The sequence below is a fragment of the Anopheles merus genome, chromosome 3L, assembly GCF_017562075.2.
Source record: "Anopheles merus strain MAF chromosome 3L, AmerM5.1, whole genome shotgun sequence".
In the NCBI taxonomy this organism is placed as follows: Eukaryota; Metazoa; Arthropoda; class Insecta; order Diptera; family Culicidae; genus Anopheles; species Anopheles merus.
The window spans coordinates 29,816,597-29,840,411 of NC_054085.1; the positions used below are offsets into that span (position 1 = coordinate 29,816,597).

Sequence of the window (23,815 nt, forward strand, 5' to 3'; positions counted from 1 at the left end):
TGTTTACGTTCCGTTCGGGTCTGTCAAACTATTCAGCACATATCGCACCGAACGAAGTGGGCAAAAGAGGCAACACAAAAACAACCAAAACCACCCTAAAGAAGTGCAAGAAGGAGAAGCAGAAGCAGAAATAGTGCACAAGGGTGAAAAGTGGTAGAAAAAGTGGGGCGCCTCTCACACAGTGACGTAAACACTACGCGCGCGGTGCCGTCTTGGTGTGCACCTTCTGACCGCGATCGGGTTACGCACTCACACACACCGACCGACTGACGGCATTGTGGTAATCACGGAACTCGGCCCTTGCAAATGCAAAGGCATGTCCTTCCGGTGCAGACCAATTAGCAGCTCGGGACAGAACCAATCGAGACATGTGATAATAATGTGCCGCGTGTGAAGAAAAACGGGATACTTTTCTCCCTTGCTACAAAAAGCCAGTGCCACACGGGAATCGAAATCGGGACCAATCAAACAAAAACACACGCAAGGAAGAGAAAGTGCCAGTACGGGGGAACAGCCAGTCAGTGTGTTGGCGTGTGTGTTTGTGCAGTGTTTATTTTTAATTGCCCTAAAGTCCTTTTCGTTTTGATGTTTTGTTCGTGAAAATATTGTTCGCTCGACGGTGCTAACACTACGATCCCGAGGCGTGATAAATGGCTCGGTTAAGATAACACACGCACGCGTGAGGCAAGAGCGGTTGGGAGCAGTGGTGAAACGCCAGCAAAGTTAAGCAACACACCACTCTCTCACACACATACACGGAAAGTGGCGCACCTAATCCACAGCAGCAAAAAAGCCCGCGGAACGAATTAACGAACGATCTCAGGTTGCTTTGATAAAAAGCAAAACGAAGTTGGATTTTGCTGCACGACCACGAACACAGACCCCGATCCCGCCAAGATGAGCGTCTCCAAGTATCTTCCCATTCATGTATCCACCTCACAGAAGGTAATTTGTAACGACTGGTGCTATTCCTACGATCATGATTTTAGCAAATTAATCCTTCTCCCCTCCTTTTAGATCATTATCCTATCCGTATCGGCTGGCGTGGCTCTGCTGGGCGCTCTTGCCGCGTACCTTGGCCGGCGGAGAACGCCGCTCCCGCAGCAGCGCCGGATACGCAAGCCCGGCAACAGACGAACGCGCAACAGTGTCCGCAGCCCGAACGATATCATGTCGGTGGCCGGCTCGAAAGTGTCCGCCCGCTCGTACAGTCCCAGCGGGTCCGTGCATGCCATCTCCGACCGCATGTCGCTCGCGTCCGGGTCGCTAGTGGCCGCCGGAGGTCCGGTCGCAGCGATGGGCACCGTCTCGCTGCTCGGAAACACAACGCCCCTTACCCCGCAGCAGCTCGGCGTGATGGGCATGGAGGCGCTCGAAAACGTGGTCAGCTACTGGGAGGACGCCCTGACCGGGCGCAACGATGCGGACATCATCCCGGGCCGGGCCGCAAACGTCGATCAGGACGAGTTTTGTCGCGAGCTGCAGAACCTGCTGGACGCTGCCTACAACCTGCAGGAGCAGGGTGAGCTGCTCTTCCTGGACGAACGATCCGTGCTCTACCGGGACGATGAGCGGAAAGCCATTACCGGGGCGGAGCACGGCCTCACGAACGGGCACCGGTCCGGGTCGGATCCGAACTTCGATTCGGCGGAAAGCTTCGCGTCCGCCCTGGACCAGGTGGCCGATCTGCGCGAGTTCGACGACACGGAATCGTTCATGGATCTGGAACGGTATCCGCTGTACTCGAGCGCGCTCGAAACGATGGACGACCAGCAGATACCGTACCGGACGCTGCGCACCGACATGGTCGGCTGTGCGTCCGACACCGAGTACCTGGCGAAGCTGCACTGCATACGGCTGGCCTTTAAGCTGCTGTTCAAGGTAATTCGCGCGATTCGCTCGGAACGCCTTAGTGGGGATTGATTTTAAAAGCAACATTCTCTCTAAAACCCCTTTCTTTAGGATCCCAAAAATGGACGCTGGGTAGCGGACACCGGCCGGCAGATACTGACCGATCTGCTCTGCCTGGGCGATAAGGATCCGAAGGATTTCCTCGTCGCGTACGAATCGATGCTAGAATTTCTGCAAAACCCCAACAACTGGGTCGACATCGAGCTGGAGCTGGAATCGCGCAACGTCAAAGCGATGACGTTCTACGACGTGGTGCTGGACTTTATCATACTGGACGCGTTCCGGGATCTCGACGCGCCGCCCAACAGCGTGCTGGCCGTCATCAACAATCGCTTCCTGTCGAACGGGTTCAAGGAGTCGGCACTCGCGACCGCCGTCTGGTCGGTGCTGAAGGCGAAAAAGCGCATGCTCAAGTTCCCGAACGGCTTCATGTCGCACTTCTACTGCATCACCGAGCAGCTGTCCCCGCTGATGGTGTGGGGTTTCTTCGGGCCGAACGAAAACCTGAAGGACGTGTGCCAGTACTTCAAGGACGAGACGATCGGCTTCCTGTGCGACATCTACAGCTTCCAGAAGTGCCGGTACACCACGGTGGAGGAGCTGGCGGAGGACATACTGGAGAATATGCGCAAGCGAGTGAACAACATAGGCGTCAAGTTCAATCAGTAGTGATCGATCGATCAATTGTGTTTTGTCCTGTTATTTTTTTCGCTACTAATTTATTCCATCCCTTCGGGGTGGAGCTCTTAAAGATAAGGGAATTTGTCTTTCTTTCTTTCTTTTGGTGTGACGATCACCTTAAATTTCCATAAGAACAAAGCGGGCGACCACTTGTGTGGTATGCGTATGTGGTGGTGTTGGTGCATCGGGCGACGAGAACATGGTCAGAGCAAGCGGGTAGATTTAGTACAACAAACTATAACATAAGCACCATTTAAGAAGCAGGGGGCATTAAGGGGGGTGGAAGGTGGGGACTGTAACAAAGTTGTTTCAAATGCACACCACATGGGCACAACACCACAAATACACCAAGGGTGTTGTCGGAGGCTATAAAGACAGCTAAGCGCGTAGGGAAATAGCTTTAATGAGTTGAAGAATAAATTTGCGCATCAAAAAAGCCGCATTATTTTTTCCTTTTTTGTCCATTACTTTTGTGCGATGTTGACTGGCGGATCAAATCCGGGAGTTGATGCCGAAAAATCTCCACGTCTTTCTGTTGCCTAGGGTATGATCAGGTTAATCATGGCTCTTTTGTCCATGGGGACAGCTTTAAAGGTCTTTACAGGCCGGGTTTTCCGGTATTCCAGTGTATTTGTGCTATTCCACCTAACAACATGCCCGTCGTGGGTTCAAGCCTCGCATGAACCGTCTCCCGGTAGCAAAACAAACTATCCGGCTGCGTGGTACTTGCCAAGAAGTCCCGAAAGCCTGTATAGGCCGTCATGACCACGTAGGTTGCTACGCCAAGAAGGAGAATAATGAGCAGCTCACGCTCTATGAATCTTTGGAGATGTATGAATCTCTTGAAATTCATGTATTTCTAGAGATTCGTGAATTTTCCGAATTATATAAATCTTTTGAAATGCATCAATCTTTGCAACCGAGATTCAGATTTATTGAATCATTTCAAAGATTCATTCCGATTCATGAATCTGAATCAGATTTACCCAAATCTAACTGGGTTGAGCTAGGCCGGTTGTAGCCTTTCCATTGGGAACGTGATCAATTGGTTTACCTCTAGCAGAACAGACAGTCCAATGATTCATTATGAGGCGTTAATGAGAAATGGAACATGTAATTATGCACGAAGAATCCTATCGTTAAGAAGAATTTGCACAGGGTGCAGACAAACTGGTTAATCGGTTGCTTCTTCCTGGCAGGCACCGCGATTTCGATATTGTTACCGATACAGATTTTGACCTGAGTTAGGTAAAGATTTGCCTTATTACATAAGCTTTTCTATGTATATCGGCAAACCCAGAATCGTCTGCAGTATTTATAGGTAGACTTACGACCTACGACTTACCCAAAATTCCGATAGCCTTCTCTAGAGCCAAGGGAAATCGATCGAAGGATTCCTTAATTTTTTTTTCAACCATTTTCACCTTGACGCAACTTGATGGTGTTTTCGTAAAACCTTTGTGTTAATATTAATTCACAATTGGTAAGCGCTATTCATAAATTTCTTCAACAAATGTCATCTTCAACTCTAAAAAAGACAAAAAAACTAATTGTTTAGTTGTTATTTGGAATAAATCATGCCGCCGTTCAGCGACCTGCACAAAGCAGCTTCATTTAACATTTTGTGACCAATGAGTAATTAAAATTAATAGATTGCGATTAAATAAATATTCACGTTTTTTAGTTGTTTTTTTTTTCACACGGACGAAAACAAAGCATCATTGCAGTATGAGGGGTGGAATAATTGTGACGAAGCATTCTTACCACACAGCAGACACAGCTTACGAGAGAATGAACTATCTTCTACACCGGAGGCACGCACAGCCTACTTAATCATCTGCTGCAGTTTGGTCATGCGTTCCTCGAGCTTCTTCACCTCCTTGTTGACGTTTTCCAGGTTCTGCGCGAATGCTTCCTGCACGCCGGTGAGCAGCGTCTTGTTGGCGGCCACCCCATTCAGGATGGAGGCTTGTGTGGTTTCCAGCTCCGCGAACAGCTTGCTAAAGTTGGTAGCTGTGAGGGGACAACGATTAATAAGATCCTTTTTTCAATTAAAAACACGACGTCTTACCATATTTGTGCAACGATTCCAGCGTCAGCATACGGTTCAATATGTCGGGCAGGACCTGTACGATCGGTTCGGTGCTTTTTGCGATTTCATAAAGCTCCAAGATCTAGAAAGAAAAGAAAGAATTACCATCAAACAAACGGAAAGATAACGTAAAATGCAATTTTACCTTCTGCTCCCGGTTCGGATCTTGCCCCGTGGCGTTCGATTTCTCCTGTATGCTGTTCATCTGCTGCAGCAGATTGTTCAGCCGCTGCTCGATCGTGTCCAGCTGGGACGGTTGCAGCAGTGCCGCCTTGGCCGATATGTTTTGCACAGCCTCGATCAAATTGCCCGTCCCGGTCGTGCCCGCCAGCCGGCTGATGCGTTCCGGTTTCGCACCCACCGCCACCTCCAGCTGGTGCAGCCGATGTTCCAGCTGTGCCACGCGCGCACTCTGCACCAGCTCGTTCGCGACCGCCTTCGGATCGCTGCTCGACACCGCGCCCGTCTTCCTGTACTCCTCGATCTGCGCAATCAGTTTCTTCGCTTCCGCATCGCCCCCGCCAGCACCACCGGCCACCACCTCGCTGCCGATCACCTGCTCCAGCTTCAGGCTTTCCAGCACCTTCTTGGCCGTGCTGACCACCCCGAACACCGTCTCGTGGGAAGCTTTCTCTTCCGCCGTGCGGCCCGTGTCCGCCCGGGACGCTTCGATCTCCTCCATCAGCTCGTTCATTTCGCACTTCAGCCGGTGGCAGCGCTGCAGCGGCGTTTCCCGCTCACCCTCACCCGCCAGCTCGTAGTCCAGGCTGCGGGCGTCATAGCCGAGCCGATTCTTCCGCCCGATCCCGTCGGAAAAGTCCACCTCGCCGGTCAGATACTTGCCGCGGAACTTGCCGATCGAGTCCTTGGTGGAGATGTGCAGCCGCTCGATCGCATCGTTCACCGGCTCGTCCTCGTCGTAGTCCGACGTTTCCGCTTCGTTCACGTCCGGAGTTTCGTAGACGTCCGGTTGGTCGTGTGCCTGAAAGGAAGAGGACATCAGTGGGCAGTCGGGTTATGTGTTTCTGTTTGCCCAGCATTTGTTGAAAAGCTAATCTTTCAATACTCACGATGTAAGGCAAATATTGGAATTTCGGATCTGCCATTATTTATTACTCGCTGTTTTTTCAGTTACAGCCACACGAAAAAGGCGAATTTTATTTACACTGATGAACGGTGTACGTGAAATTGTGGACAGTGGATGACATCACTCCGGGAAGGGGGGGTGGAAAGAGAGGGGCGATGCTGAAATGACAGCTACTGTCAGTTGCGCAAACCGGTCGAACTAAACTGTCATTTTGAATACAATTTCGCCTCCGTTTAAACAGTAGATGGCGCTAACCGGAAATGAGAACTGTTCTACGCCGGTTGAATTCGCATCACCCTGGAACGTTTGTGGAAATGCTTTCCTTTCTCCCGGGCATATAATGTACACCACCGATGTATCGATCTCTTATTGAAATTGTTTATTGGTTCAATTTATGATACATTCACAGGCAACGAAACGTGCAAGAGATGTTCCCATTTACTAGTTTCCCAATTTCACTTTCTCGCGGCGCCCGCCAATCAAATCCAAAGCGTAAATAACTAAGCAAAAATCAACTGTTGTTTTTTGAAGCGACCGAAAACCTAGGAAGAACTGGGGGCGCATAATGACAAACGTTTTTTTCACCACCTACCACCCACTCTCCACATTGCGAACAGGTTCTAAAGCTTTTAGTTTTCTCTTAGATAACACACGGTCCACGGTCCTTTACCTAAAACGATTTTACCCTTATTTCAAATTATCATCCGAAAAACGGTTTGATGCTGTGGTTAAACGAAAACATACGCTTTAAATCTTAATTGCTTATTTAAATCATAATTTTCTTTGCTAACCATTCCTTTTGCCTTCTTCGCATAAAACCACTTTCTTTCCTCTGCTGCAACCACACACTTTTCCGACGAGTTCCGTGCACACCGATGTTGGGAGTAGAGCTTGTAGTACGACACAACGACATAAAAACGGGGAAGGGTTAGTTTTGCTGTTTTTAAATATTATGCTACTACTTTGCTAAAAATCCGACACGAGCAATCAGACAATCGCTCGCCACATCTCTTGGGGACAAGTAGGGGGAGGGGCTTTTGTTATCCACTATATTGTAGCTAGCTTTCCAATTCTTCATCTGCTATCGAAATGAGGACAGCATTCCCATTCTAATGGGTCCAATTAATAAGGGGGGCTGTGGACTTACTGTTTCCATTCTGTTTCTACTAATGAGCTATCGCATTGTGGGTTGTGTTAAAGGTATTTTTTTTTCTTCTATCGCATTAAGTATGTATATCTCCTATCCAAATTCTTCCCGCTCTGTCCCACTCACACACGCCGGCGCATCACACAGGAACGAACGATCATCATTTGTTTTTTTGGGCTACGCGCGCTATCTATTAACAAGAATAGCAAAATGAGAGCTAACTTTTCAAGGAGGCAAACGTTTGGCAGAGCAATAGTAACGGATACAGAAGTACAACAGCGGCACAATAAATGTTTTTTTTTTTCTTTTTACTCACGAACGGGGGGAAACTGGTGTGTTTTTTTCGAAAAGGTTATCTTCATCATCATCATCATTTACTGCCAACTTGGCGCCAACTTGTGGTGGTTAGGATTAGGAATGTATATTCACACAATTTTAGCTAGGCTTGTAGAGTTTAATAGTTTCGTGTAGGTATTTCATCCGCTTTCACCTTTTAGATTAAGATTCGTGATTGATGTGTTTCCTTCTCTTTCGACAGCAACGTGTTCTGCTGCTGCTGCTGCTTTCAAACTGTTTGCGCCTCAAGAGCACTGATATTATCGTTTGTAGTGTGTCATTACAAAATGGATTTCTTCACATGTATCATCCCCGCCTCACCGCCAACAACCTGCAAGTCTTTTCGAGGTGGATCATATTGCACACGATGCTGTGTATAAATAAATAATAAAGAAATAAATTAGAAATGAAACGGGGGAGAGGGAGCAAAACATATACAATAATCAAAATAAACGAAACCAAACGAAATATTAATAAAAACGATTATATTTGATCTTTGATTTAAACTTAAGTATTATAAAATGACGGATTAGCGCACCGCTACGACTACGTACGTCATCAACTCGCATACGGAATACGCGCGGACTCGATCGACTCATCCTATTACTTGTTAATTTCTTTACCGCGTGCGCGCACCGAGATTAAACGCACTCAACTCACGCGCACACACGCGCTGCCACTCTGTCTCCACACGCCTGGCGCAAATCATTAATACGTAAGCAAATATTTTACAGTTCAAAAAAAAAAACATTACAACATAATGTTACTAATATGGGTAGTGTGTGTGTGTTATATCGATTCGTTTGCTGTTTTTTGGAAGGGATGGTCAGCTGCAACTAACGACAACGTTGCGGGAGTGTAATTATAATAATTATTAATCATAATATTACTTTTGAACGTGTGTTTATGACGTTCGAACTAGGTGAAGATTACTTTAACCGTCAGTAGATTGATAACGACTTTCAGATTCCACCCTCTTCCCCCTGTTCTGCGATCGGCGATATCGCGCTCAAGGCAAAACAATACGGGTGAGGGAGAGATAGTGAGTGAAATTAGGGTGAAAATAAAAAGGATAATAGTTTAACAAATAATTATTAGCGGTACAATAATAATTAGTCTTTATAATTTATAACACCTTTGTGTATTACTACCGGGTTCACCTCCGGCTATAATAATATCTCCCAAGCGCGCAACTGTGGCTGTTAATAATTTATTCTAGCAGCGGTTTTTTGTTTTGTTTTAATTAATGCGCGCATTCACAATTGCTAGTTAGTTATGTATTTTCATGGTTTAACGTTTCTAAAAGACTTCTAGTTGTTGTTGTTTTTTTTGTTGCTATCTCGTCGCGAGTCGCTTTCTGGTATTATATCGCGGAACACGTTATCTCTGTGCTCTTTACCTCCATCATTACAATGCTAATCAGTTTTGCTTGCTTTCAGTTTTTTAATTGTAATGGTTCACTCTGTTAACTTATAAAATTACAGTGACAGTACAGCAAAGGGTAAGAAGAGTGGATGGATTGAGCGGGGGTGGTTAGGACATTTCACAAGAAGCCACAATAATGTGTGAAAAGAGGAAACGAAAGAGATACATTTGTAGTTTGCAGGAATGTCGGCATACGCAACAACGAAGGGGGATGCGGCGTTCGAGAGCGCACAAACCCGAACAACAAACTGTGCAGTATTTTGTGGTTAAAGGGTGGACTTTCCCCCCCCTTAAAAAAAGTTCAAAAATAGAAATACCGTGCGGAAAGAAAGGGAGATAATAGCGACTGCGTATCCGTTTTGTACGCTAACAGAAGTACGCATAATCAAAGCTCTTACCACGCTAGTAGCCTAACTTAGGGATGACTTAGCTCTTCTTCGCATCATTCTACACTGCTCCGCTGCAGCCCGCGTATCTTTCCGTGCCTTGCCGCACACGCACACTACAACTGGTTGTCTTTTTGTTTTCTTCAGTATTAAATTGGTTAGAACAACTTAACATTACACTTCATCGTTTCGTGGGGTGACACGCCACCACGAACCACGAACAAATAGGGCAGCTACGGCTGCTGCTACATATAGGTAGTCGTCAAAAGATGGACGTGAGCAAAAAGGATGTATTTAAGGACAAGGAAAAAAAGAAAGAAAAATACAATCATATAGAAAAAAAACGACAAAATGATAATGCCTCCCACAAAATCCAGTGGATAGGGCACAACAAGTATTTCCATCAAAGTATACTTATTGAAATAATATGCAAATGAATGTGTGCTAGGCCTCGCGTGAGTGTGTGCAATATTATCACGGCCCTAAACCGTCCCTCAAAAACGCACAAAATACACACTCGCTGCTGGTTGAGTGGAGGGGATGAGACTATACTACGACTGTTGCCTTGCTTGGCGGTTACTGTCGCCACTGTCGTCGTTGGACCGTTGGTGGGACACGACACGACGCGTGATACTGTCGGTAGAGTGGGAAGAGTGATGAGGAGCAGTGGGAGGGACCGACGGGGACAGTGGACTCCGGACATTCCGGGTGTACGGCGGCGGTTGCGATCCTCAAATCACCAGTGCCATATCCTTTTTGCTCGGCAGGTTCGCCTTCTTGCCCTGCCAGAGCGAGTTGTGTATCGTGAACGCGTCGATCGTGACGGTGAGGTGTTTGGTGTGCACTTGGGCGAAGCATTTACCGCCCGAGTTGTATCTGGCAACGAGAAGTAAGGGGGAAAAAAGCGGTTACTTTACACTGTTTGAGTGCGACAGTTGGGTCCCCCCGGTGGTCATACTTGAAGAACTTGTCGAACATCACATCATCGACCTGGCTCGGGCCGGTACCGTACAGCTTGATGATCTGCTCGTTCTCCGGCCAGTAGCCGTACAGGGCGCGGAACTGGCAGCCGGCATCGCGGAACAGCACCAGGAAGTGCTTCGCCTCCGAGCGGGCAATCTTTTCCAGCACCTTCTGCTTGGCGTCGCGGTTCACCGCACCCGGGAAGACACAGTACTCGACGGCATTCAGGATGATGCCGCGGTTCGATTTTGTGGCCGGTTGCTTGTACAATCTCGGTCCTGCAATGGGAGCGACAAAACAATGCATCAGTATGGAACTTCTCTTGTCTGGGGGAGGTATTTTGGCCACAAACACATTATAGTGCAAACGCTAAACCAAAAGCTCGAGCTTGATGATGGTTTGCAGAGAGCACGAAAACACAAAAAACAACAACTACAGACCGTTGTAATCCATCATGGAGCTTGCGTTGGACGAGATGTCGCTGGAACCGTCGTCGAAGCCGCGCCGCTTCGTGATCAACCCGGGCGGCAGCGAGCCCGGCCCGGACGGCGAAGGCAGATGGCGGCTCGACGGGCCCATTCCCGGTGACGGCGCTCGCCTCGGTGGTGTCGCCCGTCCCAGACCGGAATCGGAGTCTGGATGGTGTTAGTGGCGTGTGTGTGTGTGTGTTGGTAGGAGCAGGCGCGGTCACAACATCCACATAGCGGGAGCACAACAGAGCATCAACAGTGAGCGCGCACGATGGGCGGGCGGGCGAGCGATGAAATGGCATGGCACGAGCACACACACGCACACGCAAATGAAGAAGGACCAGGAGTTGCAGTTGGTCGAGTTTTTGGGTGCCATGAGAATAGAGAAAGATGTTTGGTGTGGGGTGGGAGTGGAAGAATACAATATAAAAAAGAATTTCAATCAGTCAAATCTCGTTCAGACACGGTATGCAGGTGTGCAGCACGCAGCAGCGGCGGCGGCGGCTGCGGGATGTTCAATGTGTTCAAGAAGGGTAATGGGACAGGTAGCAGGAAGAGGAGTGTAGAAAAGGGACGAGCATGTTAATTTTAGGGCGGGGAAAAAGGGAAGTTTCACAACCGATAGAAGTTGCTGTTCAGCGCAAAACACCATGGGTTAATGTTATTAAGCAGCATTGCATTGGATCGTTTGTTAATGCAGCATGATTTCCAGTTAGTTTTGTCCAAAATCCAATTCGATTAAATACAAAAATAAAAAAATCAATTAAAACACACAAAAAACACTGAAAACAAGCTAACAAATAATATAAAACAAGTTTGAAATATACAAAACAAAATAAATTAAATCGATAAAGATGAAACATGATATGAAAATGAAAAGTCATGACACGACGACTGTCGAATAAAGAAGACCCAAATTCACGCAACCATTTCGTTCCACAGTGAGAACAAAACGAGGAACCTTCACCATCAACCGGAACTAAATACGAGTGTGTTTGATACGGGTCACTGTGAATGTGTGTGTGTGTGTATGTGTCTACTAGTGGGTGGGTAATATTACATATTGCGTTTGTGCGTTGCACCTTGCATCCTACTTTACTGTTAATATGCTACCTAATTACGGTTAGTTTGTTACGGATTAATAGGAATGGGGCGGCGCGTTTAAAGCCCTCGCTGGGGCAAAAGCATCATCTCAAATGCTACTACGGGGGTGTGTGTTGTGATGTGATAGTTAGTTAACAATTTGTTACTTAAAATTACTTTAATTTAATGCTTCCGATACATGATCGTGTTTAGAATTCCATCATTCCACGCATCTCATTTTTTGCTGATTGCACACCTTTTCCTGTCGATTACCTTTCACACCAGTAATACTAACAGCGGCAGTAGCTTTGGTTGGAGAAAACTTTCTTCCCGCTGCATTGATACCGTGGACCGGCGGCAGTTCCTCCCTTCGCTGCCTAATGGCATTGAATGACTGTCGGCGGAGGATTGGCTCTGTCTTTGCCTTTTGGCTTTTGGCACCACTTTCTAGCGTTAGCCGCTGAAACACGTTCACCAGACACTCCTTCAGCCCTGGCGAAGCAGCTGACGATCGGTGACCATTGTGCTTCTTCGCTTCTGAACGATTTGCCAGCTGTTGATGCGAGTGCTGCATCATACCGTGTTGCTGCTGCTGCTGCTTCACAGCTTCCTTTACGCCAGATTTTCGCACAAGTTCGATCAGTTTGTCTGTTTTACTCGGTGGCGAACACGCAGCGCCTCCACCACCCTCGATGCTTTTGCGATACACTGCCAGGCATCGGTCACAGTACCAATGGTTGAGGTTTTCCTGCTGCTCGTGCAGTGGTAATCCTTCGAAGCGGACGTACGATGGAACGGCCACCGTTCGACGATGATACGCAGCAGCACGGCGGTCGAAATTTCCATCGTTTAGGTGCGAAAACTCGAACCTCCGAAGCGATGCAAATTCGCTAATCGTTGCACAGGAAACACACAGCAACATTACACGCCACCTTCTCTAATTGCACCCCTATCAAAACCCTACCGAATCCCTATCTTTTTGGAGCCACTGTGTGAACAAATCAACGTAACGTCGTAACAGCTCTACCTCACAGAGCAAAACTCAGCTCTCAGGGCCTGCTTCGCTCGGTCGCTAAAAATATGAGCTACAATCAACAATATGCTGCTTGTGGCGGACTAACGAAATAACTGGCGTGCTATGGGGTCTGGACTCATCATCCATAACCAGCAGCAAATGGACACACGAATGACGTAGCATCGGACTGGGTAGCATGCTGTGTGCAACCGACCGACCGACCGACCGACCGACCACCAACCATCGTTTGTTTATCTCGCCAGCTTGTGTCCGAACGCGCATTTACTGTTGGGATCCCTCGATTGAGACTAATTACGATTCATTTGCGAGTGAGTGTGCGTTGTGTGGCAAAGTAACAACAGTGTACAACGAGCGACACAGATGTAAGGCAACGAGTTCCTTTAGTATTATGTTAGGATAAATCTCACCGGAAGTAGTAGTAAGAGTGTGTGTATGTGTGTGTAGATAAATAAACGAAAACCCTCCATAGAAAGTGCAGAAAATAACGATTTAAATAAAAAAAGAGGACATAGCAAAAAAAACCAGTACAAAAAAGTATTGAAAGAAAAAACGAAAAATCATCTCTTGTAGGCGTTAAGTTATTCCATAAACCCAATTAATGTAAAAGAAAAATCGTTAATGTGTCTAGCCAGTACTAATTGTTGCAAAAACTTGACTGTGTATAACCCGACATTAGACCGTGTTGTGTGTGTATGCGTTTTTAAATTGCCAAAAAGACCAGTTAAGACCAAATGTGCGGGCCCATCACCATGTGATCACTTCCAGAAATGTGCAACCACACATGTTTTATTTGACTTTTTGTTTGGGTGTTTGGGGGAAGAAGGGTCAGAACTGCTGCACCAGTGAACTGGATGGCGCAGGGTAGATATAGATAGAGAGAAAGAGAGTGTGGGGAGTGGTGAGAGAAAGTTACAGTTGGAATTCTTACCGCATAGATTCATTAGGGAGTTTGATTTACGTCCCCGGAAATTGGCACCTTTCGCTAGCGAGATACGGGACAGTGTGCGGCCCCGTTCGATCGTGGCTGGTTCTGGAAGAAGCACATGAGACATGAGGAGCTTTCTGTGTGTTTGTGTGCATTGTGGATTGTCGTGAGTGTGTGTTTATTCTGAGAAGATGAGTCATAATTGGCAGGATAACGTGTCTGGCTCTAGAGTCTGCTGGTTTCGTTGTGTTCGTTGATATTCGTATCTAGCGAATTGATAAATGCATTCGTTTGATACATCGATCGCTAGATTTGTACTAAATTCTACACACCTTGAACTGTAAATGGGGGAGGGTAAATTGTGTTTGTAAATCATAACTTTCTTAAGCTACTACAAAAAGTTGTAAATAAGATAAATAAAAGATTGCGAGACACACTTCAATAGTAAGGATAATGATCTCGCAACAACCTGAAACCAAACTGAAACAAAAACTTGCTAAGTGTTATTACACCGTGGTGTGCTACCAAAAAACCGAAGGAAAAGAAAGAACAACTGTGTAAAGCGTAAACTTCCTTCTTTAAGCGTTCTGCTCCCATATATGCATAAGATTAAGTTGGAATACTTAGTAATTATCCAAAAAGCATTACAACCATTCAGAAGAACAACAAAAGAGTGCACAGGATATTTTGGAAGAGAGGACGAACCACAACAAAATGCGTGGATGCTCCAAAAAAGTGCCTATTCACTTTATTTCGGAGCTAGGTACATATATCACATATGCCTCACAAAAGTTTTGAGGCATTTGGAAGTGAATTTGGGTTGAAGTTTGATATTAATGAGTAGTTTAGGATGGAAAACCAAGCATAATATACGTTTTTGTTGTTGTTAAAGTTAAAGGCATGCAATACAAGAAAGGTGCAATTTAGTAGCGTTTAAAATTAAAGTTTCAATTTTAATACATTATTCTAGGTACCTATGGAAGTGGAACAAATGTAAATGTTTTTTTTTTTTGCTTTGGCAAATAGGCTAAATCAATGGTATTTATTAGTAGGGATTAGTAAAGGTTAGTTTATGAGCTACGAGCTACTACGCGGCAAAGCATAATGCGCATTCCACTATCGCTGCATCGTACTAATGCAGCCCGATCTCCGCCAGGGACGGGATTACGCGGTAAAAATATGGAGTGGGAAAGAACGTAAAACGTATACACGAACACAGATTTGTTGTTGTTATGTATTGAATACAGTATTAGAAAGACCATCACCAACCTCTTCCTGTTTTGTAAGACCCACGGCGTCCGATTGGCGTTGAACTACTGCTGGGATACTCGTCCGGTGATTCTACAGATACGTTTTTTGTTTGGTTTTGAGGCAGTTTTATGTTGTGGCATAGTGTTTCCGCGATACAGTAGAGCGTGATATAGCAGAGTACAGAGTGTTGCCATCGGTGGACACAACAACGCCGATGTTGTTGATTATTATTTTGGATTAGAATAGTTCGTTACATACGGTGGGTGCGTAAAGCAAGTGTGTGATTGAAGATAGAAGAAGAAAGAAAGAAAAATAAATATTTAATTGATTAGCTAGATTTACAACCAACCCAAATGTAATACAGCACTTTTTTCATTTTTTTTTTTAAGTTTAACATTACTAAAGCGTGAATAAACAGTGACCTTTAACACTACACCAAGGCGACCATACTGCATACGGTACCGGTTTGTATAGATAGAACTCTTTGGGTTTGTTGAAATTATCATTTTAAAAGAACGGCGTTAAAAAGTAAAACCAGCGCAATTAGAAATAGATACATTCCAACAAGAAACGAAACGAACGCACCCCCAATTGGTCACCGATGTTAGTATAGACATACAACAATAATAATAAAAACATATGTGCAACGAAAACAATAAACGTCACAACATAACTATTCATTCTCACCCTTACAAACACATTGTATAATCATAACGAAACAACGAATAAATCAACCAAATCAACTGAAAAGAAATGCTTCACGATCTGCTTTCTCATCAGGTGTAGAACTTGTAAACATATTTAAAGAAAACGGTACAAAATTAGAAAACAAAAACATAACATTACCTCTGATTGCTAATGAATCCTGTGATCCCCGGTAGTAATCTCGGCGTATCGTGTTCGAGGCACTGTGCATACCGAGACCTGATGCACCGCGGAGGGGTAGTAAACAAGGCAGGATCGTCGTGTAGATCATCGAAATCATAATACGAAGCCACGCGAAACGGGATTCACATCAACGGGACACACACACACACACGCACATACGCAAACATACGCACAAACAGTCGCACAAAGTGCCACACGGCATTGAATCCAGAAAAGAAAGGAAAACGTAACAAAAAACAAAAACATGTATAAAAATCAAATCAAATTAAATCAATTAAAAGGCATAAAAGAACGAGCAACAATCAAAGCAGAACCAAACGGAAGGATTGTTGCTGCTTCAACAACACATGGATGCGCTGTCGGTCTCTCTTATTTTGCAATCTGCGTTTAGTAAGCTGAAGCCACGCACACACACACACACACACGCACACACTTACCGGTCAAATTCGAGTTGGAGCCCTTCTTGCCCCGACTGCTCAGGCTGGACGCTTCGCTCAGATCGACCGAGCCGGACTCGACGTGAATCGTTTTCGGCCGGGGACGGGTCAGCTTCTGCGTGCGCAGTTTCGCTACCGGCGTCGGTGTGGTCGAGTGGGCCGTCTGGTGCAGCTGCTGCTGGTACATCTGATGCTTCAGCTGCAGCTCACGATCGATTGTCTTACCCTGGAAGAAATTAGCGAACAATTCGTATTAGAATGCAAATCGTGAAAACAGCATTGCTTAACACTTTGCATTGCTTACTTCTCTCTCCGCTTCCTCGATGGCTTTCTTGAGTTTGTGTGCTTCGAGGATGGCCTGGCGGCGGGCAAACTGTTCCTCCTTTTTGCGGGCCCGCTCCTCCTCCTTTTCGCGCTCCTTCTCGCGGCGCTGCATCGCTTCGATCTCCTTGCGCGCTTTCGCTTCCTCCGCCTGCTGTCTTCGCTGCAGCGATAGGAGCATAATTTTCTCCTTCTTTCGCTCCATCTCGTCCACGGAGGTCTGGTGGTAAGGGAATGTTAAAAACGTTTTAGAATGCATCACAGGAACACAACCGGTCTGCTTTTGCTGGTAATACCTGATCATTCGACACATCGATGACGATCTTGGCCTTGCGCTCCGTTTCACTACCGTACCCATCGCTGCTATTGTTGTGACTGCTGTAGTGTCCGTTGCCGCTGATCGAATTGTCCTCCATCGTGTACCGTCGGTCGCCCAGATGGTCCATCGGATGATGCTGCTGCTGCTGGTGGTGCATCATCATCATCGGGGAGGATGGTGCGGCCGCACCACTGCCGGTGACATTCACCTTGTGCACTACCGGCTCGAACGGCGACACGCCACTATTGTCGGCGATGATGCTCTTCCGCGCGTGCGACGCGTTATGCTCTTCGTTGAAGCTGCTCGAGAAACTGCTCGCCGTCTTGACGCTGTACGTGCCGAAGTTGTTGGCGTTCGTTTCTACTTTCCGGTTGCACGCGAGGTTACGGAAGGGCGGAGAAAGAGAGCAGAAGAAAAGAAAGGGAGGGTCCGGTAAGTTTTGAGCGATGGAAAAAGAAAGTTAACTGATTTTATTGAGTGTACTAGTGTACTGCTGTGTACACACGCACGACGTTCAGTTGCACTCATTGTCCACAGCAACAACAAAAAATGGAACACGACGAGGGTTCAATATTTAGTCAACGTGTGGCTGTAGCGTTTGCTGCTCTTGCTCGTTCCGCATGAGCTGCACCCACATGGGTGGGGGCTTTTTTTAAGCATTTCTTCTTAACTACCTTCTCAACGACCTTCGAGCCGAAGTGTAGGAAGCAATGGTCGGAAGCAGGTAACGAAAGTACCAACGGAGAGTTGCAACATGTTGCAATTGTCAAAAATGCCTCACGAGGAACTAAATAAAACTGCTCGCACGAGCAAATGATCAATCTGCCCCGCAAGGTGAGGGAGCAATATAAAATCACTAACGAGAGTTTACGATCGAGATGAAAGCTAGTACAGAGGAGGGAAGAAAACAAGAAACTGTGCTGCATCCGTACCTCGTGACGATGGCTTTTCGCTCATACTGTCTCGCCGTTTGTCGCCGTCGTTCGAATCGCTGGCCAGCGGTTTGTCCTTCTTTGGTGAGCGCTTTGTCCGTAGTGGCGGCTTTGGCCGTTTCGGCTGTTCGTTGTCAAACGAGATGTAGAAACCTTTCTCGTTCACATCCTCCTGTGGGTCCTGCGAGTGAAAGAGAAGGGCGTTTAAGGTACAAGATACTTTTTACCCCACACAGAGCCTCGCTTCCGTCCACTTACATGGAAACTGTTGGAGTTGAGAGATGGTCGCGTCGGCGATGGTATTCTGTAAGTACGGTTACCGCTCGTAATGTTCAGCTTGCTCAGATGCTTATCCAGATCCTGCACATTTCCACCGGCGCTGTTGTTGTGGCTATTGTTGTTGTTGTTGTTGTTGCGCATACCGGCCGGCCCCTTGCTACTGCCGTACATCGCATCCAGCTGCTGCTGCTGCTGGTGCTGCTGCCGCATGCCAAAGCTATCTTTGCGACTACCACCCTTCGACGTGTTGATCTCGATATCGCCCGTGTCCTCGTCCCCGATGAAGGAAATGCTCTGCGGCGCCATATCGTCGATCGGGGGCGACAGCGGCATGCTGCGATTGTCCCGATAGTCTCCGCCGCCCATCATCGGTCCCACTCCGCCGCTCGCCAGCGGGCTGTTGTTCCCGTTGCTGATCATCATCTGCGAGATTTGATTGCGCACCTTGCTGTGCTGCGGACTGGCACCCGTACCGCCCATATTATGGTGCGGATGGTGCACCTCGAACAGATTCTGGAATGACTGTTGACTGCCGCCGCTGCCACCGCTACCGCCTCGACCACTGCCCCCACCGTAACCGCTGTCGCCATCGCCACCGTTGTGGTGCAGCGAAAAGCCACCGCTCGGCGCGGGCGACGACTTGTTGTAGCCGGGCAGTGTGCCGCCCTGCTGCTTCGGCCCATGGTTCCATGCGTTCACGTCCACCATGCTGCTGTTGATGTTATCGTTGCGCCCGGTGATGATCGGCGATCCGCCGAGCGGTACCCCGGCTGCAGCCGCCGACTGTGCCCAGGTGCGGCGCTGGGTCGGCTGGGGCGGTGTGGAATTGTTATTATCGTGCAGGAAAAATTGTCCCCCACCGTGCTGCTCTTTCAGCTCCTGCGGGTGATGCTGCGGTTGCTGCGGCTGGTACGGATCCCGGTAGTGGTTCGAGTCTTGGTGGTAGAATTGCTGCTGCTGCTGCTGCTGCTGGTGCACCTCCATGTTTAGGTAAGGGTTCGAGGAGTATTGGTGGCTTTCCTTGGTCATTGTTCGGTACTGGTTGCCGCCCCCGTTGTGATCGTTGATCAGCTGTGTTTGGCTCTGTTCGCGACTGAACACTAGATGACTGTTGCTGTTCGGATGGTGACCGTAGTTTGCCTGCGGCTGCACGTACTGACCCTGGTCGTTGATGTACTGCATCGTGTGCTGCTGCTGCTGCTGCTGCTGTTGGTGGAGGTACGGATCACGGCTCGGTGGACGCATCCCGTAATTGATCGGCGATGACTGCTGCTGGTGCTGCGGCAGATGTGGACTAGAGCCGAACATTTGAGTATTCATCGGACGATACGTGTTGGTCGGGATGCTTTGCTGCGATCCGTACTGCTACAATATGGAGGGAGTTTCTTATTAGAATGTGACATTACCTTAAGTTATTTTTTCGCATTCGATCGTCGGTCGTGTACTTTTACGATCAATGTGCAAATGCATTAAAGTTTTTCAAAGCATCCATATTGCTTCAAGCGTATTATAGAATTAATATTGTAAAAAAATCATTGCAAAAGCAAAAGGGTATGTGGAGAGGTGGAAAAAACATTATCACATCTTGTATGCCTTGTATGATACGTTATGTACGTGATTTTGGATCGGAAAAATAATGGATGGACTTTTTTTTTGTTGCTCATGGATGATGACAACCCGAACGAAAGACCCGAATGAGATGATAATGAAGGCGATCATTTACCTGATTGAGCAGATTGGCAATCTGCTGCGCATGCAGTAGCTGCTGTGCCTGCAGGGTTTGGGCTTGAATTTGACTCTGCTGCTGGGTGAGACGCTGTATGTCCGCCTGAATATCGTGCAAGTTGGAGTTCATTTTCGAAATGCTTTGCTATAGGTTTTTGTTGATTTTTTGTTTTGTTTTCGAGTGTGTGAGGCAGTGCGGTTTGTTTTGCATTTATTTTGGTTGATGTTGTTGTTGCAGTGGAGCAACATGAGTTTAGATGGGGCGAAGGTTGTTAGTGAGCATATGGGAAAACGAACGGTGAGCCCGTTTTGATACGTTTCAGGTACGTTCAGGTAGTAAGCGTCAAACGGAAGCGATCGTAAAAGCGTACCACACATCACAACGGTGAAGTCACACATGTTGCGTAGCACGTACGGCGCCAGGCAGTGATCATATTAGTTCAATGATCATGTTTGAGCATTATGTAAGCAGTTTAGGGGAAAAATGGGGAAAAGACAAAGGGAATCGTGGTGAAAGAGAGGGAAAAAGAGAGGAAGAGAAGAATATGAAAGTAAACAAAACGAGCGATTAGAATTTGGTTACGCGCGGTACAATGTTAGGCGGTTTATGATTGATGTACACAATATTATTAATGCACGAAAATGCAAAAAACGGGCGTAAACAAAAAAAAGAGGAAACAGAACACAAGCATACAACCAAAACAAATAACACCAAAACGGGACAGAACAAAATAGAAAGGATAGGAAACGTTATTTACTTGATACTGTTCCAGGTCCATGTTCTCCAGATCGGGAGTCTTCTTCGGTTCGATTATTTGTGCATTCCATTTCTGCTCATACTTGCTGTGGTCATCCAAATCCTGATTATAACAACAACCCCAAGATGGTAGGAGGAGAAAGAACACAAAAATATATACGATGTTATTAGTAATCCCCTCGGTAGCTGTTAAGCTGTCCTCGAAATCCCATTAGCAGATAGAGGTAAAGAAGCTTTTTTCAAACGTAAAAGTAAAATAAGCCACATGCATTGTAATGTAATTAGATAAACAATCTAAAACTAAAGATTTAATTTTTTTATCAACAGCCTAATGCCAACGGATAAGAATGTTTGTTTGTTTGTTTCGTTATAATCCGATCGTGAAGTAAATACGCTTTTTGGCTTAACATTACTTATTGCATATGCAGGCAATATGGTAGAATCAGTATAGTTACACAAACACCCAACAATATCAGTATTACGCCTACAGTACCTTGAGGGAACATGGTCGTTCCGCCTTTTCTACTACAACCTCATCATCCTCTACTACCGTAGCCCCGTCGTTCGATTCTTTCGAGGTGGATTCCGGCTCACCGGCGACATTGCTGCCACTTTTGCTCTGCGCGCATGTCGTTGGAAGAACGGAGGGGGGTTAATGGGGGTGGTAAGTACGGAGTGCGCCGTAATAACGGATCGTTTGGTGGGTCCGTTTTCCCGCGGTACGATCACGATGGGTAGAACGGATATGTACAACGAACGCGCGCGCGTGCGGTCATAGTGGGATAGTTGGTGGTGATGTTGGAAAGGGGGAAGAGAACGTGGCCCAAGTTCACAGGCGCGCGTTTATGGTGGTGGTGGTGGTGGTGTATGTTGATTGGTCGATATTGGTTTGCATACAGGAAGGCGCAGCAAAAAACGGGCGAAATGAAAGAAAATAAACGATTTTGTTGTTTGAGCATGAACATGAAATCGTAAACATATAATTTAAAAAAGATGCGTCTATCACAAAATAAATCTTTCTCACACATACACACACTCACACTTTGGTGCTTTTTTAATTGAAAATCTAGCGTAAAATTGCAAAACAAAAAGCACGAAAGCACTAATAAGGGGTGTGCTGTGAAACGGGTGAAAAAAAAACAATTGTAGCTGTGTATGTCTTAAAGCAGCAAAACAATTTCTAGTACAAAAATGAAGCAGCTGGAAAAAACTAGTGGCCCTTTCGTGCAAAACGAAACGTTGTTCTCAAAAGCCAAATTTTCACACTCGTACAATTTAAACGCGGAATTTCTTTTACAAAGCGTCTCCATACATTGACAGAAAGAAAAGCAAAAGGTGTGTGTGGTTTACGAATGGCATCAAAATCAAAATCAAAAAGCTTCCATAAAAAAGGGAGGAAGTATGAATTTTGAAGGAATCGTACGACGATTGCACCACAACTCCCGCTACCAGGCTGCCTTGGAATGACCGTGGAGTGCTGCCATATGAAAATCAACATGGTGCCTTTACAACCGTTAATTTGAAATCCTATTTCACCTTTTACCGAGGAATGTATTAGTGACACGTGTGTATATCGTGTGCGTGTGCGGTCATATTAAAAACCATCAGTGCAAATTTTTACAGAATTGATTGTGTTGGATTTTGAGATAGGCAGAACACACCCGCGAGTTAGGCAAAGAATTAACAACGCCTATGCATAGGCAACACGCATTACATGTATTTTCCCATTAGACAGAATTCCCATTTAGACCAGTTCAATCCCAAAGAATCCAGTTGGAATATAGCCAACTTAACAGGATTTAAACAGGAAAATGTATGCATCGCTAACGGAGCACGTCGGCTCCTGATAAGAACCCCCCAGAAATCACCAATAAATCAAGTTAGAATTCCAGTATTAATTACTTCAACTTTTTGATGAGCATTGCTCTTTTAGAGAAATTCGATTTTCTATAAGAGTGGCAAGACCGCGGTAGGAAATTCCGTAGTTAGTGAAGCGGAGTTTTCCTTCGAGGTGCCAGCCTTTTTAAAGGCTTTTGCTCGGGAGTTCTGCTCCCACGAAATACAGTCCACACGACGGAGTAGGCCGTAGCAACCTACATTTTGGTCCTTCGAGCCGGATTACGCAACCAGAAGCGTTCATCCTTGGTAATCGGACGGATTGCATCTTCGGCAACAAGGGTTGCATCTTCAGCGGACAACCGAGCGGGTTGGTCCCATCCTCGGCAATCGGACGGATGGATTGCATCTTCGGCAACAAGGGTTGCATCTTCGACGGACAACCGGGCGGGTTGGTCCCATCCTCGGCAATCGGACGGATTGCATCTTCGGCAACAAGGGTTGCATCTTCGACGGACAACCGGGCGGGTTGGTCCCATCCTCGGCAATCGGACATTGCATCTTCGGCAACAAGGGTTGCATCTTCAGCGGACAACCGAGCGGGTTGGTCCCATCCTCGGCAATCGGACGGATTGCATCTTCGGCAACAAGGGTTGCATCTTCGACGGACAACCGGGCGGGTTGGTCCCATCCTCGGCAATCGGACGGATTGCATTCTTCGGCAACAAGGGTTGCACCTTCAGCGGACAACCGGGCGGGTTGGTCCCATCCTCGGCAATCGGACGGATTGCATCTTCGGCAACAAGGGTTGCATCTTCGACGGACAACCGGGCGGGTTGGTCCCATCCTCGGCAATCGGACAGATTGCATTCTTCGGCAACAAGGGTTGCATCTTCGACGGACAACCGGGCGGGTTGGTCCCATCCTCGGCAATCGGACAGATTGCATTCTTCGGCAACAAGGGTTGCATCTTCGACGGACAACCGGGCGGGTTGGTCCCATCCTCGGCAATCGGACAGATTGCATTCTTCGGCAACAAGGGTTGCATCTTCGACGGACAACCGGGCGGGTTGGTCCCATCCTCGGCAATCGGACGGATTGCATTCTTCGGCAACAAGGGTTGCATCTTCAGCGGACAACCGGGCGGGTTGATTTCATCTTTGACGGACACCCAGGCGGGTTGGTCCCATCCTCGACGGACACCCAGGCAGGTTGGTCCTACTTCAAGTACATCAAAAACAACAGCGATCATCGTCAATACGTGGATTAGACTATTAGACTATTAGACTTGCCAAATGTCAGTCTCACGTGCACCTCCTGTAGAAGAAGAAGACCAGCAAATCATCGAAGAGCAGGAAGGCATCGAAATGGCACAAACCAATGGTCAAGAAAGACGTGAAGCGTCGCAGCCAAACTCTTCAAAGTACATCCAAAGTCTACGCGCCAAACACAAAGGCTTATTCCGCAAGCTGGCAAACATAAACACCGAACAGAAAGACGACAGCATATCTCAAGTCCAACGAGGTAT

General features: G+C 46.9%; 3 protein-coding genes across 20 annotated transcripts in view; 1 reads left to right on the forward strand and 2 right to left on the reverse strand.

The window, feature by feature from the left end:
* Window positions 1-57: 57 nt before the first annotated feature.
* LOC121600392 (mitoguardin) lies at window positions 58-3,026 on the forward strand. Its single transcript, XM_041928940.1, has 3 exons — window positions 58-945; window positions 1,018-1,881; window positions 1,963-3,026. Exons 1-3 carry the CDS (start codon window positions 898-900, stop codon window positions 2,578-2,580), a joined length of 1,530 nt encoding a protein of 509 aa, XP_041784874.1. The 5' UTR covers window positions 58-897; the 3' UTR covers window positions 2,581-3,026.
* A 438-nt stretch (window positions 3,027-3,464) lies between these two features.
* Window positions 3,465-5,914, reverse strand: LOC121600393 (dynactin subunit 2). 4 transcript variants are annotated; one of them, XR_006005809.1, is made up of 6 exons: window positions 5,755-5,914; window positions 4,830-5,666; window positions 4,664-4,766; window positions 4,188-4,605; window positions 3,938-4,120; window positions 3,465-3,831 (listed from the first exon to the last, which is right to left on the reverse strand). XR_006005809.1 is itself a non-coding variant. In XM_041928941.1 (4 exons), the coding sequence occupies exons 1-4, from the start codon at window positions 5,788-5,790 to the stop codon at window positions 4,418-4,420; spliced, it is 1,164 nt and encodes a 387-aa protein (XP_041784875.1). In that variant the 5' UTR covers window positions 5,791-5,914; the 3' UTR covers window positions 4,140-4,417. The 4 variants fall into 4 exon arrangements, 1 of the variants encoding a protein (XP_041784875.1); XR_006005811.1 differs by having other exon boundaries at window positions 3,466-3,831; window positions 4,357-4,605; XR_006005810.1 differs by having other exon boundaries at window positions 3,466-3,831; window positions 4,268-4,605.
* A 1,808-nt stretch (window positions 5,915-7,722) lies between these two features.
* Window positions 7,723-23,815, reverse strand: part of LOC121600387 (patronin) — a 67,130-nt gene continuing 51,037 nt past the window's right edge. For 4 of the 15 annotated variants that reach the window (XM_041928926.1, XM_041928917.1, XM_041928915.1 and 1 more), the window contains 14 exons: window positions 20,945-21,070; window positions 20,453-20,554; window positions 19,693-19,839; window positions 17,949-19,334; window positions 17,691-17,871; window positions 16,736-17,118; window positions 16,423-16,659; window positions 16,119-16,344; window positions 15,640-15,717; window positions 14,812-14,883; window positions 13,546-13,647; window positions 10,469-10,663; window positions 10,024-10,306; window positions 7,723-9,941 (listed from right to left, as the gene is read on the reverse strand). In XM_041928926.1, the coding sequence (XP_041784860.1) occupies window positions 9,797-9,941; window positions 10,024-10,306; window positions 10,469-10,663; window positions 13,546-13,647; window positions 14,812-14,883; window positions 15,640-15,717; window positions 16,119-16,344; window positions 16,423-16,659; window positions 16,736-17,118; window positions 17,691-17,871; window positions 17,949-19,334; window positions 19,693-19,839; window positions 20,453-20,554; window positions 20,945-21,070 (3,663 nt within the window). In that variant the 3' untranslated portion in view covers window positions 7,723-9,796. The remainder of the gene's footprint in view (window positions 9,942-10,023; window positions 10,307-10,468; window positions 10,664-13,545; window positions 13,648-14,811; window positions 14,884-15,639; window positions 15,718-16,118; window positions 16,345-16,422; window positions 16,660-16,735; window positions 17,119-17,690; window positions 17,872-17,948; window positions 19,335-19,692; window positions 19,840-20,452; window positions 20,555-20,944; window positions 21,071-23,815) is intronic. The other 11 variants (XM_041928924.1, XM_041928921.1, XM_041928916.1 and 8 more) reach the window with 10 other exon arrangements.